The sequence below is a fragment of the Amblyomma americanum genome, chromosome 2, assembly GCF_052857255.1.
Source record: "Amblyomma americanum isolate KBUSLIRL-KWMA chromosome 2, ASM5285725v1, whole genome shotgun sequence".
Lineage (NCBI taxonomy): Eukaryota > Metazoa > Arthropoda > Arachnida > Ixodida > Ixodidae > Amblyomma > Amblyomma americanum.
Window position 1 is genome coordinate 85,440,519 of NC_135498.1, and position 15,571 is coordinate 85,456,089.

At 44.3% G+C, this 15,571-nt stretch overlaps 2 protein-coding genes across 10 annotated transcripts in view; one reads left to right on the top strand and one right to left on the bottom strand.

The window, feature by feature from the left end:
- LOC144121544 (uncharacterized) overlaps positions 1-15,571 on the bottom strand; it is a 75,318-nt gene that overhangs the window by 20,488 nt on the left and 39,259 nt on the right. The gene's annotated exons all lie outside the window — the stretch shown is intronic.
- LOC144118393 (uncharacterized) lies at positions 12,523-14,732 on the top strand. The gene is made up of 2 exons (XM_077651340.1): positions 12,523-12,784; positions 14,360-14,732. Exons 1-2 carry the CDS (start codon positions 12,523-12,525, stop codon positions 14,623-14,625), a joined length of 528 nt encoding a protein of 175 aa, XP_077507466.1. The 3' UTR covers positions 14,626-14,732.

Here is a 15,571-nt window from a genome sequence, read left to right on the forward strand (position 1 = left end):
TCCCTTCCTTTTCTTGCGCTGCCGTCGCGCGCTATCTGTTGGGGCAGTGGCGAACATTCCGAGCAGAAGGAGGAGGGAATTTGCACTCACGGCTGACGCCGACGACACCCGCTTTTCTGCGACACAAGATCTTTAACGCTGCCGCGTTAATACAGCCAAGGAAGAAAAATAGGAGAAAAAGCATTCAGATTCCCCCAAGTTCTGAGAAAATTCTGCTCGCAAGAACACAGTCAAATAAAAGATTAGTGGCAGAGTGTAATAGCCAGAAAGAAGTTTTACGCCAGATGGAGCCCCGTCACACGGTAAATTTGGCGCAAATTCGAAACCTCCAGAAAACAGATACACAACTTTTGGAGCGTGTAGAACGTAAACACTGCGTTCAGTATGGATAAAAATTGCTTTTAACAATCAATAAACAAAAAGGGAGGAAATATAATGCGGCCAAAATTTTGATATTTAGCTTACTTATTTACCATACAACATGGCAGACCGACTTATCTAAAACAATAACTTTTCTCGATATTTTCCTCGGACTTGTAAAAAATGAACAAAAACAAAATAGCTCCGCTATATTTCCACTACCCACTATAAAGAAGAAGACTTTGCCACAAAGCGCATTAATATCGAATCATATGTATACACGCTATAACTGCTCAAACTTCCCATTTATTTACTAACGAAGCTCTCTGTGGTGAACAGCCAGCTTTGAGTGGAGCAAATTCTAGGCGCAGAGAAGGAAGAAAAAAAAGAAACAAAATAACAGGGCCGTACCAGCGTCATAATGCAGGGACCGGCGCCACAATGAAGAGAGGTGTCTCTACACAACTTAGAGCAAAATGATTATCCCCTTCCATCAACCACTCCCTGCTTTGTCACTCCAGGAGGGTCATGAGAACCGTACGACGCCATTGGCTGGTAGGGGGTTCTTTGACGGGAAAAGGCGCTGCGTCCTTAAGTTTAATCCTACTATACCTCCCGACGTCTGAGAAAGATGGGCATGAATAATGAGCTGATTTATGGGGGATTCTTTATACATGTATACACTCTAAAAAATACGCGAAGTTACTATTTAGCATTTCTCTATATATACTGGCTGTCGCTGGTATTTAAACGTCTGCGGGACTCAGTCCAGGCGCAGTCTGACAGTTTAGTCCGGATAACGATCCAGTGTTTAATATGAGAAAGAATTGAATGGAACTGCAAATCGGTGAAAAAATAGAAACCCGTACGAGTTCCGAAACGTCAATTTGTTATTACTTTGACTTGGTCAGTGACTGTAATCTTTTGCTTCTACTAATGCCTGACCAGACGAGCTTTCGTCGAACCCTTGACTATGTCCGCCACAGAAGTGCTTTTGGACAAGACGTCGTCACGAGAATACGCCGCTATGTTTCACTCACCTCCAGAATCACCGCTTTCAGATCCCATCTTAACTTCAATTTGGCTTGCAAGAGAGAAAACCTGGTGCCCAAGTCTCTTCGTTTGCAGACACCGGTACGGACGTCCTGGGGACACCACATCGTTCGACAAGCGGAGCGGAGACTCGTCCAAGCACGTGCTCAAGAATGTCGTCAAAACATCAAGAACTTGGAAACTGAGACCTTTTTTGCCCGGCGACAGCTGGAACACACCATTCAAGGTGATTTCATTGACGTTCAACTACACGCCAACTTTATTGCCAGTTTGAGGGAGCGCCAGTGCACGACGTCTCAGGAAAGGAAACTCCAAGCTTTACGGCAGTGTGGAACAAGAAATGTACAACAAGACGTGGTTAACTTGTCCTCCTACCAGCCCTCATCCACCGAGACATCCGTCCTCTCCCGCGGTCTGAACTTCAATACCGGTCGTGCACCGGATAAGAGGAAGGTAATCTGCTCTGTGGAACAAGCAGTGAACCGGTTGCCGTCGGCAGTCCGGAATGAAGCACGCACCCGCGCCATTGGCATACTTTCAAAATGGCGGAAAGACACGACAAGGCTTTCAGTTCCCGAGAAACAAGCCATCAGGAATCTGCGCTGCAACCGTGGTATTGTTGTTCTACCTGCCGACAAAGGGAACGCCACTGTGCTGCTAGACAAGACAGACTACGAGGAAAAAATGTGTGACCTGCTTGAGGACCGAACAACATATACCGCCCTGGCGCGCGACCCTACTGGAGTGCTTCAAAGGAAGCTACAAGAGCTCCTGGCAGATACCTTCAAGTTCGTGCCCCCGGACAGGAAGAGGTTATACTACCAACTACTGTGCACAAACGACTCCGCGCCTGCGATTTATGGGCTACCCAAGATCCACAAACCAGGCGTTCCGTTGCGGCCCATCGTGGATTTCAGCAGGTCACCACTTTACAGCCTTTCCAATTACCTGCACAGTGTAATAGGCCCCTTGGCCGGTAGAACCGCAACACATGTGGCCAATTCCTGCGACTTTGTTGAAAAGGTGCGCAACGTACAACTGGACGAAGAAGATATAATGGTGTCCTTCGACGTCACGTCACTGTTCACCAGCGTGCCGGTCAGCATGGCCGTCTCTAAGTGCGAAGAGCTTTTGCAGATGGGCACCACTCTCGCTGAACGCACTCCGTTTGAAGTCCCAGACCTTTCTAATTTACTACGGCTCTGCCTCAGCAATACGTATTTTACATATTGCTCAAAGTTTTACTCGCAGACACATGGCACTGCCATGGGCGCCTCCATTTCCGTAACGACAGCAAATATTGTAATGGAAGCATTAGAAACGGAAGTCCTCAGTAAATTCACACGTCAACCCAAGCTTTTTTACCGCTACGTAGATGATTGTTTTTGCATCTTACGCAAACAGGACGTCTCCCGGTTATTGCAACAATGAAATTCTTTCGAGCAGAGACTACAGTTCACGGTCGAATATGAGCAACAAGGCATTCTCCCGTTCCTCGACGTATTATTACAACGCAAGGGCGATGGACTCTCCTTCAAAGTATACCGGAAACCTACGCACACAGGAAAGTACTTAGACTTTAATTCGAATCACCCGATTGCTCACAAAAGATCCGTTGTGTCATCTTTGGTGAGGCGTGCGACACGAATCTGCAAAGAAAAAGAAGATTTGCAAGCTGAACTCCAAATGATACGCCAAGAACTTTCGTCCAACGGCTATCCCAACCATTTTGTGAAACGGATCGAGAAAAATATTTTGCAACCGAGCTCTTCCAGTCGTAAGGTTTTCACCGCCACTGCTGGAATTCCGTATGTACGGGGTATAAGCGAAGCTTTATCCCGTATTTTCGCCAATAATAACTTGCGCATCGGACACGAGCCTTCCAGCAAACTTGGAAGTATGCTGGTGAATGTCAAGGACCCCCTGCCAGATAACCGCTTTCCCGGCGTTGTCTACCGAATCCCATGCGGTGATTGTAACCACGTTTACATAGGCGAAACGGGAAAGTTCCCCAGAAGATTGAAAGAGCCTCAGCGCGATGTTGATAACCACAAAGTGGCTTCCAATGAAAACAAGTGGCTTCCAAATGAAAACAAACCGAAGAAAAGAAATTGTGAGCATAAAGAATCTATGTCGTCAGTGCGTGGGTTTTTATTTATTATTCCTAATTTCTCTTTTTTTTCTTCTTTTACACCTCTGTCTCGTTCTGTATGAGATATTTATTTATGCTGCGTTTCGTTCTCAAGTCACTGATAACGTCGTGTATCACGAGTACCTAGACATAACTCCACTGTTTATTTACATGCTTGTAATTCGGAAAGTGCTAGTATCTCTGTGAAATGAAGCCACGCACTTGCAGATTGTAGTAGTCGGTATTTGATGCAAGCGATGTACATAAGGATTGATTTTGATATTACGGGCTCGCAGAGAGAATGTGTGTACATCCTGGTAAATAAGTATTCTTGGCGTATAAAAAATGCTGGTGGTTTGTCTCTATTGAGCCCTGGTTGAAAGAGAAAATGCGGATCTTCACGTCTGCGTTTGTGGTCAAGCGACCGGCGGTTTCCGTAGGTGGCCATACTCGCATACACACAGTAGTAAGCATTTTTTTATTCGTTAAACATGTTGGTTTATTTAAAACGGCACTAAAGGAGTCCACACAAGACAGTAAATATATAATATGGCTTCGGTGCTATTTACAACTGTATTATTGCTCTTTGTGCGGCTATATGGAACCGAATCCAGTTACAATCTCTAAACTGCGCTGATACATTCAGAAAGCGAAATTGAAAATGAAAATTGTTTTTTGAGGCGAAAAGGAAATAGAACAATGCGAGAAAGGCGTCATTTTCTTTTCTAAGAACTAACTTTCATTTTGCTCCGCTCAAGCCGGTTCGGATATCAAGCGAGTTATATGAGGTAGGCGTTATGTCTTTGGCTTAAAAACAAATTTAATTAAATTTACTTCTCTTACGACGCGATTCGGGTGTTCACTGAGATATATGAGAGACAGGCGTATTTCCTGTGCTTAAAACTAATAGTTTATTTCGTTCTTCCTTCCTTACGGGCGCTGTTCGCATGTCGACTGAAATATATGAGACTGGGGTCATTTCCTTCTTTGACCTTCAGCTACAATCAAGTTCAAACTTGCGGCCCCGCTGATGACTGGAAAAACTGGCGTAGTGGAGCATTTCGCTTCAAAAAATGGTTCTGCACGGCCAATAAATTTAGCTGATTGGAGAGCCCCGTAAAGTATAAGGGGCAAGATCTACGAACGGATATCGCCCGCTCGCTGAATTCTGAAGCACATGAACTAAACTCTGTAAAACCCATCGTATTGCTTCACTAACGCATTTCAGTTCTAAAGTAATGCTTGTACTTAGTTTCTGTGAGAATATTACGCTTACATTCGCAACATCTGTGGCGCGAATGTCGTGTCCCGTGTTAGCGGTGCCGAACCAGAGGCACGGCGCAAGCGTCTTAGCATCCAGGCCCAATACCTCGTTCCTCTGTTTTGCTTAAGGGGGCCACTTCTGCCAACGCGAAGATTGCGCCCCGCGCAACCCGCGCTTTGCACATGCGCACAAAACTGACCACGGCCGGAGGCGAGCAGTAGCCTCGCCAAAAGGGCCGCGATCTAGCAAACCGGCCATTCGGGGAGTTTTAATTGGTCTTTTTAGCTTCAACTTGCAGGAATTATTCCTCAACATCTTATTCTCTTTTAATTTTAGTTAATACTTTAAGCGCCCAAAAATCGACGCCAGACGTTTCAAACACTTGTAATGTTTACGTCAGGATATCAACTTTCAAGTAATTGTACAACAGATCTGTCATTCCAGCCATTGCAACAGAGGTACAGTCATGAACAAAAGTTTGAAGGATGCGTATTCATGGAAAAAAATATTTATATTACGGGGCTCTTAGGCACAGCAGAAGAACGAAATGCATAGAAGCGTGACGAGTCAGTCATGTTCCCTCTGCTTGAAGAACGCCATCTGACTTACCGGAAGGCGAGAGAACGCAGAAATTTTCTCCGCAAATCTGCTTCCCGCGAACTTTTGTCGATTACTGCATGCTAGGGAAATTTAAGCACATTGGTATCAGACTTTATGGGCACGCATAGACAGCTTGTCTCACAGGCAGCAAACAAAATTATCTGGAAATCTTCCTTTAGTTCCACAGATGCCGCCAAAAAAAGCACACATAATAAAATTGAACGGCCTCACTATGAAAATAAATTTATGGCAAGACTAAGCTGAAGTGATGAATAGTTATGTTTGACTTTATCTTTTCTCAAAATTGGTTTGCAGCACTTGTTGTTTTCTAATTTACTTTCTCGCTTTTCACGTAATGACCCTTTTAGCAATTCCAATAGTTTTGCAGACGCCGGGACAAGCAATAATCTTGTGCTTCGGTGTTATTTTTATTTTTAATCAACCGCTGCTACTACTATTACCACTACTATAATACTACTACTACGACTAACACTACTGCTACAGCTTCAAATACAGCAACAACAATAACAACTACCACTACTGCTTTATACAGCGCATAAAGATCTTTACACCGGTATCACACACACACACACACACACACGCACATGCGCTCGCGCACACACACCACACACACACCAGAGACAGTGGGAGCCTGCCTACAGTCTCAGAACTTCAAAAGAATTTTTTTTTTTTGCATTTCAAAAATAGAGACACGTACTAGCATTTTATTATGATGTGTCGATAATTTTCGTCTGTTTTGAAGTGTACCTATTTTTCTGGGTTTATTTGTGTAGATCTCCAATTCTTATTAGTGTTAATTTCATTTTTGCATCGTTCTGCTAGTCTTTATAAAGATGCAAAATAGTTTAGGCTTTTTGGTAGCGCTGCTCTGTACGCCATATATTGCCGCTGCTTAGGATATTATGTGCTGCTTCTGCAGTTTTTTTTTTCCTAAGCCATTATGTGGGTGGAAGGCCCGTTGCGCTCATAGTGGTCTCTCTCATAAGGACAGTGCTGGATGAACAATACCGAAGACAGGTGTACGGCAGGAGTGTCCTACTTTCCACAAAGACGCCGAGAACACATCACCTGAGAGGCATGCCCACAAGACCGATTCACACGACGGATTTTTGGCCCGCGTATCAGGCGCCACATGACCTCCCACTTCCGATCCACCTAGTTTACGCCAAGTGGCCAACAATGTCGGTAAACGTCCACGGCGATTGACAGTGGATGTTGCGCCTTGTTCGTTTAGCCCCATGTAAAGATGATGGACGGAGTAGTGGCGGATTAGACATGCTGCACTCTTTCTCCCTACGGGGCCAATCATAAGCCTTATCGAGCGTGAGCAGAGTTCTTCCGTGGGCAAACGGTCCGTCGAGTAAATCGGCCTCAAGGAGGGGGCAGAGCAGTTTTGCGTGCAACTCACTGTACGCGCCGAGAGGAAAAAAAAAACATCAACTTGCTCAAGAGGGCAGCCAGCCAACCTTGGGAAAACTGCCAAACCCATAGATGCTGCAGGATATTTTTGTTGTAAAACTATACGATGCCATTTTTTCGGCGAATAAATACACTGAAATTAATTGCAAAGTATATGACCTCCCTCCTCACCCTACCGCCTCCCCATCGAAGGGTCACCTCAAATCCGCTTGGGGCATTCGATAGATGGCATCTGAAACCAGGCAGTCGCGTCAGGGCTTCCGTACTCGGGGTTTTTTCAAGATGGGGCAAACGCAACGACACATTTGTGGTGCAGCATTTGACACTGGGTTAAAGACATCGCTTGCTTTGGAGCACCTTGCGATAAATCAACTTTCCAAAGTTGAGCAATGCGGCCGGCATTCTTTAACGGTTGTTGAGTGCTTCAAGGAGCCTATGAAAGATTTATAAAATTTTTTGAAGTTTCAAGTTTTATTTCCCAAGACGTCATGATAACTGCGTGTTTTGAAGGCCGACATACCCGTAACTGGCGATCAATCAGCCGGGTGTTTCACCAAATCGCTCAAGCTTGTCTTGAAGTCCAGCATGCTGCTACATGAGCTTACGTTGAAAAGAGACAAGAAAAAGAGGTCAGCATAAAGACCAGTTCTCATACAACATGAGAAGCGAACAAAAGTAAACCGCGTAACGTTGCAGATGACAGCGCCTTCAATGCCAAGACAGCTCCGGTAATCGCAAGAGCACCATTATTAGTAGAGTCCCCAGGGCACCGGACAAAGGAGCTTTTCTTGGCTGACTACGCCAGCCAAAGATGGCGCCCGGGACGCCACGTGTAAAATACCTTTTAGTTTCGTCTACAACTTGCATCTACGATTGGTAATTGGAGCCATGGGAATGCACCAGCGACGAGTTTTCCTAATGTATACGACACATTTACGCCGACATCGAAACCAGCCTTCTGTTTATTAGTTGTTACAATCTGCGTGTGCGCTTAGAATTTCATAGCATAGCGATGCACCCATCACAGCGCAACTTTTACATTTTAACTGTGGTGTTTTTTCTCGTTGCTGCAGTTTTTCTTTTGCTGCTTTCTCACTGCTCTCTTTTGGTGCGCTTTTTTTGAAGCCCGCTGCCTTGTTCTGCGATGTTATTTCGCGCCCCCTGCAGAATATTTCGATATATACGGTAGGAAACCTGCGACGTCATAAAGATCGAAATTCTGTTCGCTTAAAGAATTCAGTACCTATATACACTCACCTAGGCCACAAAATGTGAACAAGGGTTTCTAGTTTGCACGCCATTCACCATGACGAGAGTGGTGCAGAGCAACTTTAACTGCAGCGTGAATTCAAATGTTGTGCACATTTCATTGATTTGTTACGGACGGCGATAACGGTTTGTTGTCATTGCGGGAAGTTCTTTACAGGCGAGATTTGGCAGAGTACGGCATGCTAACCGTGTACACTTCGTGGAAAAGTGGTAGGGAAAATATTTTTGAAATAATTGTAGGTTTAAAACATCCCACTGATTTACGTGGTGCTCGAAAGTGCCGGTGCACACGTGGTGTAAGTTTATTGTGTGCAAGAAAGATGAGTACAAATATTATGCGGATTGGCGTGCTATTTTGGTGGCTAATATCTGAGAACTAGCATAGGATAGAGACATTAGCTGAGTTCTAGGAGAAAAATATACCATCGATACTTTTCAAAGCAGCAACGCGTGCGGACTACACTGAATTAAAAGTTTTCTTGCGTTAGGTAATAAGAAGTATGGGAATTTTATACTGATGTTTCCTGCCCAAATAACTTAAAAGTTAAAACAGCTGTCGTGTTTCATGGTTTTCTGGTCCGAAAAAATTGTATAACCTTAAGAATGGAACCCCCGAAAAGGGTAGGCACAGCTTAAGAACGCAGTGGATTTTCCATGTCAAAGGACACCTTCCAGCCGAACGGCGCGGGCCGATTTTCCTGACACTGGTAGTGGGACAAAAGAAGGAGTGGTTTATGAAAGAGGGTTATCCTTTCCTTCTATGGAAAGGAATTGAACATTTTTATTGACTGTGGCGCCACTCCGTGCATTCTTGTGCTGCAGGGTGATGAGCAACGGCCGGCGCCATTGTCTGTAATGTGGTCCTGTCACGGGCATAAGCCGCTGCGTTCTTATGTTGTATCGAAGTGTAGTCGCTGACGAAAGTGTATAGACCGCTTCACTGCACCAAAGAACAAGGACTTATTTCTTGATATAGTGCGTACCGTGTTGGTATCGCTTGGGCAGAACACGCTTCAATGATTCCACAAATGTGCAGTTAAGAGGCATGCAGGGTAAAATGCACTTTTCTGGCATTAAACATTACATTAATGCTTTGCGAGGTTATATATTAATGGAGCTGCATTGCCGTTGCGCGATATCTCTTACGACGTATACAGCATAACCACGAGCGTTCGCTAGGACCAGGTGGCCGGTTTGTACCTGTTGATACGCCGTGGGTTTCATACGTAAGATTCAGACATGCACCTACGATCGTTAAGAGAGTTCACCACTGACATTGTATGTAGGAATTACATCGAAACTTTCAGACTCTATAGCGTGTCTAAATACAAATCGATTTTAATGCATTTGTGGCAGCGTTTTCTTGTTTTGTGAATAGAGTAATTGTTGGTCCAGATTTTATTTTTTGGGTCTTATTTTTTTACAGATCAGAGGTAAATAGCTAGAAAAATTGTGGTTTTACATATGTCGGTCTTTCATGTCATCTCGCAAAGCAACTTAAATAAATATGGAAATATCAGCCGACACCATTCCTCTCTTTTTGTAGCGATAGCTACACTACGCTACCTGTTCGACCCTTCAAAGCGTGGCACCACTTGAGCTCCGTGGCGGCGCCATTGGTCATGCGGGCTGTTCACGTGGTGCGGCCGTTGGTCACGTGGGTTGCTCACGTGATGAGAAGCTGTTGCTGCCTGCGGCGCGCAACAGCTGACACAGCTGTGCGCATGCGCCGTGTCACGCGGGACAAAGATGAAGAAGGAACGCCCAGCGAAATTGAGCGGCGAAAGACTCACTTTGCAATTCGAGTCAAAAGAGCTACTACTGGGGCTAGTTGAAAATGCGTTCTTGAATGTATTAGTGAGCGCTATCATAATACGAAAAGGGAAGAACACATAGGAAGAAGCGCTTTCTAACAACTCTTTATTCTCAAAAGAAACATGATTATATACTCATAATAACGTCATATCATACACAGAAGAAGGAAGAACGCACGGCGCTGACAAGAGTGATTTGAAGGGAAAAAGATAATTAAATTTAAAAAACGATGAACACGTGCCTTACATCAGCAGAAGATTACTATTCTTGAGGTACTTTAGTTCACTTCTCTCTAGCATCACCAAAGGGGAGCGGATGCATTGCTTATCTGGAGCAACATGCATAGCGTAAGCTTCGATATATTCGCCTTCCCGCCTGTTTCTGGCCTGACCTATCACCTTGGAGATTTTTAGTATCGGGGTGCATTTGCAGTGTGCGCAATGTGGTACCTGATTGCCGGATTTTGCAAATTGTTGCATAATCTTTCATGCTCTCTAAGCTCCTTGTTCAGGCACCTACACGTTTGACCTACGTAGGTTCGTTGATAGCTAAGTGGAATGCTATAAATGACGTTTTCTTCACACTCTACATAGGTTATTTCGTTTTTGAAGTTGCACCCAGGTTTCTTTTTGTAGCCTTCATTCTTGTTAACCTTTCTGCACATTCAAAGGAGCTTATTGGGAGCTGAGAAAACCACTTCAACTCCGTACTTGTTAGCTGTCTTCCTTATTCTGTGGCAGATGTTATGAATGTACGGCGTCACAACGGGGCGTCCTTCATAGCTCAGTTTCTTAGTCTTATGGGACCCAAAAACTTCTCTTAGCAAGCATTCAGCAATGAATCCAAGAAATTATTCCGGATAGCCGCGAGCCCTCAGTCGGGAAACCTGTTGATTAATGCTGTAAATAATCAAGTGGGGGCATGATTTTTTATACCTAGTTTCAGGCAAGAAGTTGCCACACCTCGTTTTACAATTTTAGAATGACCGGAAAAAAATCGCAACAGCGGTCCTTTTGTTCTGAGCTCGTAAGCCCAGCAGGTGTGGTTGTCGCTGAAGCTAACCAGCATGTCTAAGAATCTAATCTGAGAGCCGTTTGGGTTTTCAGATGTAAAATGGAGGCCAGAAAAAGCTCTCTTCCATTCATTAAGAATACCTTCCACGTTTATAGAGTAAGTTGCGCTGTTTTAAAGGCAAATTAGATCTACTTTTTTTGCGCAGAGGAAAGAATACTTTTGTGCCGCGGATGGAATTTATTCCCCTGGAGATGAAATATCACTTACCTGCTTTTTGTGTTACTTATAAGTGCTGCCATCTATCGACAGAAAAAGTTAGCCGCTGAGTTCCCTTGTAGCTGGTGAGTCGTCTTAAGGCAATCGCATCTGTCGAAGCTTAATATACTGAGACAAAAATGCCTGCTGCTGCTATCGTGCCGTAATTTACTGGGGCATCGGCAGAGCATTCTTCATTGCCATAGGTATTGTTCTTCCAAGAGACTTTGTATTAGTTACGCATAAGAGACACGAAGCAGAGATAGAAACAACGGATTACCACTGGCAGAGCATGTTCAAGAAATGAAGCACACAATTGAATTTGAAAACGCCACAATCTTAGATATAATTTAACATTTATCGTAACATGTTTTAGAATCTCTTCATATACAGACTGCGGATAACGTTATTAACAGGACGAAAGGTAATCTCCCGAATAACTACGCCCATTCACTGCGCGGTCAAGTGCGCATATATCAGGTGGCCAATTCCGCCCATTTTCATTGTGAACAAGGGACCCGTATGGGTCCAGAAACGCGATATTTTAAAACAATTCTTGGCCAGTGTACATTTTATTCAACTACTATGCTCCCCCTCCCCCGCCAGACAGGATTCTGTCGAACGCTTGACTAAGATTACAATATTCTGCCAATCTGAGAAAAATAAAATTCCGGAACTCCTGCCAGCAAACATGAAAAAACCTGTCTCCATTTAGATTTCCCCGTTGCCGCTCGGACACCATTATGACAGCTGTGCGAATGCCTCTGAAGCTCCAGAATGACTGTGCCACTCGCTTCTAAGGAATTTCTTATCACACCTTCGAAGGCAGAGGAAATCGCCTCCACTTCCCCGGTTTAAAACATGGGCAAGCCCTTTTCTTTGTAAAAGAGCACACAAAGACTGTTGGGATAAAGGATGACCTCTTAAAAATGAGGTCTCCATTCCTACACTTCCCGGAACATAGGAAGAGTTAGCTGTCCTCAATACCTCTGGTATCTGGTTCCAGTGGTCACTGGGAAACTGCACGCAATTGGCATCTTATCACCCTGATCTGCCATGGAACCCATGTTCTCCTTTGTGCACTGAAGGCAAAGCCTATTGACGTTACAGCAATTTACTCTTGAGAAGCCGTGAAGTTGGGCCTGTTGGTTTTCTACGGAAACAGCCACTCTTATCAACAGCGACCCTTTCCTATACACGTGAAAATCTCCAAGACTTGTGTCAGTTCAGGTTTTGAAGCCGAGGAAGCTGGGTAGCAATTGCTAGAGGTTGTATTCGTTGCGATATTTCACAGAGCATTTCTCTGCCTTTCATTATGGAGATGAATGTGAAACGTATTTTGAACGAAGCCAGGGAGAAAATATTCGAGATTGACATGAGCACCAAAGACCTCGGCATCTGGAAACGCCTGATGCTGTCGCGCCTCCTTCAAGAGTGTTCGTGGGTCAACGCTAGCGATTCAGAAGAGGAAGGAGATGGCAAAGAAAAGGCCGGTCGCAAAGGCACTCACAAGAAATCCAGAAAACGCATCAGATCCAACAAGAACCGCAAGATTACCAGTGGACTGCGAGAGGAATTTAAAGGTAAGTAATAGACTTCTAAGCTCTTGATTGCTCTTGATTGCAGGTATAACACCGTAGCCCAAGGGCCCCAATATCTTATTTCTAACATTTATTAAAATTCGGTCACGGTGTGTTCAGAGACTGATGTGTAAAGTAGCTCTGTGTTGATGCTTATTTAGAGGTTGAGTTCATGGGTCACAAAACTTGTGCCTGGTGGCACTAGTATTTTCGTATTATTCCAGCAATAGCACTTAGGATACGGATTTTCTGGTCGCGATTTCTTTTTCGGGCAATCAATATTTTGAGTTCAGTTCTCAGTGTGCATACATGGCTTGCAGTAAAGCTCAGCTGTTGCTATGCTCTCTGTGCATGTTCAAGTTTTAATGCTGCCGTCCGACTCTGGCAGTGCTACATTGCGTAGCGGGGTTTTCGGTTGCAGGGGAAAAAAGTCGCACTATTATATCGAGTGCAAATTATCGAAAATTTTGTTTCAAACAAAATGTATTCAGATTAAGAGTTTATAGTCATCACAACATTCTCGCTGACATGGCGGAGTCGCTGACCTGTTCTTTTCATCGAACAGGGTTCGGTATACGGTTTTTGATCGTTCTCGCCATCTTGTTCATTGCGCTCACTAATTACGTTAAGTTTAAAACAACTCTAGTCGCAAATGCCGCTCGTCGTTTCTTTTTTGCCGTAGCAATCAGCTTGGGTTCATCGAAATTCATATGTGAAAATATACCAGTTCTCATATTCTTGCGTGGCAACGTCTGTAACTGGTGCACTTCAGTTCTAAGTGAAGAATTCTTCACTCCTGTGTCTATACCCGAAAGGCTTGCCACCGGTTGAACACTGCGCGTCTGCCAGCTTAGCACTGCTGTCAGTTTTATACCGCGCCCCATTAGGTGGCCATTTTCTGTTGTAGGACTCCGACAACGCAATGTCCACTTAAGTGCAAATTGAAGCGACATTTTATTGCGAAAACCATAATTTAAACTAAGCTCTTCTCGCTGATAGGACCTTGTCGCTGACATCCAAGGAGTACTAGTCTGTCCTTATGTTAATCTAGTTTTGTTCATTAGACGGGATTTCTGTTCTGCGAGATCGATAACCTGCCGTCAGCACAATTACCATGGTGCTAGGTAGCCACTTATCTGGGATTCCAGTGTCCTGTCGTCGAGTTTGCGTTTTGGATTCGCTCTAGCTCCGAATGGGTAATAGCGCCTTGCTGGCCCAAATGGGAATCGCTAGCAAGTGCTGTCATGATTCCCATGCGCCAAGCAACCTCTTCCGCTTGTTTTGGCGCACTTCTTCGATTACCGTTCTCACACTGCGGCCTTGGTTACAAGCTAATATGCGCATTATGGTGTCACTTTAACAACAGCGCGTTATTCATTGGCATTGCTTGGTAAACATTCTGTATTACCGTCGTGCAAAAGTTGTAGATATCAGTAGAATGACAGACACCGAAATCAGGTGCAGGATATAGGCCTCGCCTCATTTTTACTTCGTTATACGCAAATATAGTGTTTCTTAGTTGATTTGATGCGGAGAGTTGTTCTTTTGTTCTCAACCTTTGCCCATTTCTCTTCATAGATGATCCCCGAGCTTCCAAGCGTCGTATGCCAAATCCCAGTCACGAGGACAAAGAAGAGGCCGGCCCCTCGGGACTCTGCACCTGCGATGCCGACGCCAGTCCTCGCCCACCTACGCTTATGAAAGCTGGAGAGATTAATCCAAGCCCGGAGGAGCGCCTTCATCTGGGCGGAATGGCCGAACCTTTCGACTTGGGCTGGATCTTGGACCAAGTCTCTGTTGCACCGCTGCTCGCTCCAATTCCCGACTCTGACACCATGTTATAGGACAACTGAAAGCTGAAATTAGATATTTGCATTGCAATGCTAATCCATCCAACAACGTAAGGGACTTTCTTTTAAGTCCGCTGAAAAATAACACGTTACGATCATTTTACATGTACTCAGCTTTTTCTTTGTGCCTAAATTCTTCAAATCTTTCACAATCTGTTTTATGTTTTCCCAAGCTCTTAATGTTTCTTGTTTCCCTTCCTATGATCGTGCTTCCAACTTTCATGTTATTGCAAGTTTAGCTCCCTGTTCTTCACTTTCAATCTGGTTAATTGCGATTTTCTGTTCTGTCATCTGCGTAGTACTGTTGTATATTCTCACCTTTGCCTTAACTCTTGCTGGTAATTTTTTCCCTCCGTCATCCACGTTGTCACAGCGCGTTTGATTCCCTAAACGTTACACCTTTCTACGCTGTCAGCTAATTTACATTCTTCGATGTACGGATCTCTGTTACTTTTCCTTACATGAAGCCCTTATTTGTTTGATATGTTGTTTTCGTGTTGATCATTTTGGCTGCCAGCTATGTTAAGTCCTTATGGTCTAAATTAGTTTGCCCTTGTGTACTTTTTTCTCGAGAGAGCAGTGTGGTATGCATTGCTTGTTCTTGTGCGACCGACAAAGGTTGCGGTTCGTACTGCCTCTTTCCTTTTAGAGCCTGCAGTTTACCTAGCTTGAATAAACGTTTTATCACTCTTTGTACATGATGTTGTATTGCTTCCTTTGCATCTTGTCCTCGTCCTAAGTACGCAGTGCAATATCCCCTCCAAACGTGTATTGGCCAGTAATGTTACCTACGCAGGTCATTACATCTTGATCATAGAGTTGTGTTGATGAAAAAGATGTGGCCAGATAAGCTACTGCCTATCGGGTTGTATCCGGCGAGAAACAGAAATAACCATTAATTTTTCTTCGCAGACTATTCACACTCACGGTGCATATTGGC

What these genes read in the sequence shown, in the direction of transcription:
- LOC144118393 (XM_077651340.1), top strand. Translation starts at nt 12,523, where the DNA reads ATGAATGTGAAACGTATTTTGAACGAAGCCAGGGAGAAAATATTCGAG. An exon ending in ACTGCGAGAGGAATTTAAAG is followed by an intron (nt 12,785 to 14,359) that starts GTAAGTAATAGA and finishes TTCTCTTCATAG; the next exon opens with ATGATCCCCGAGCTTCCAAG.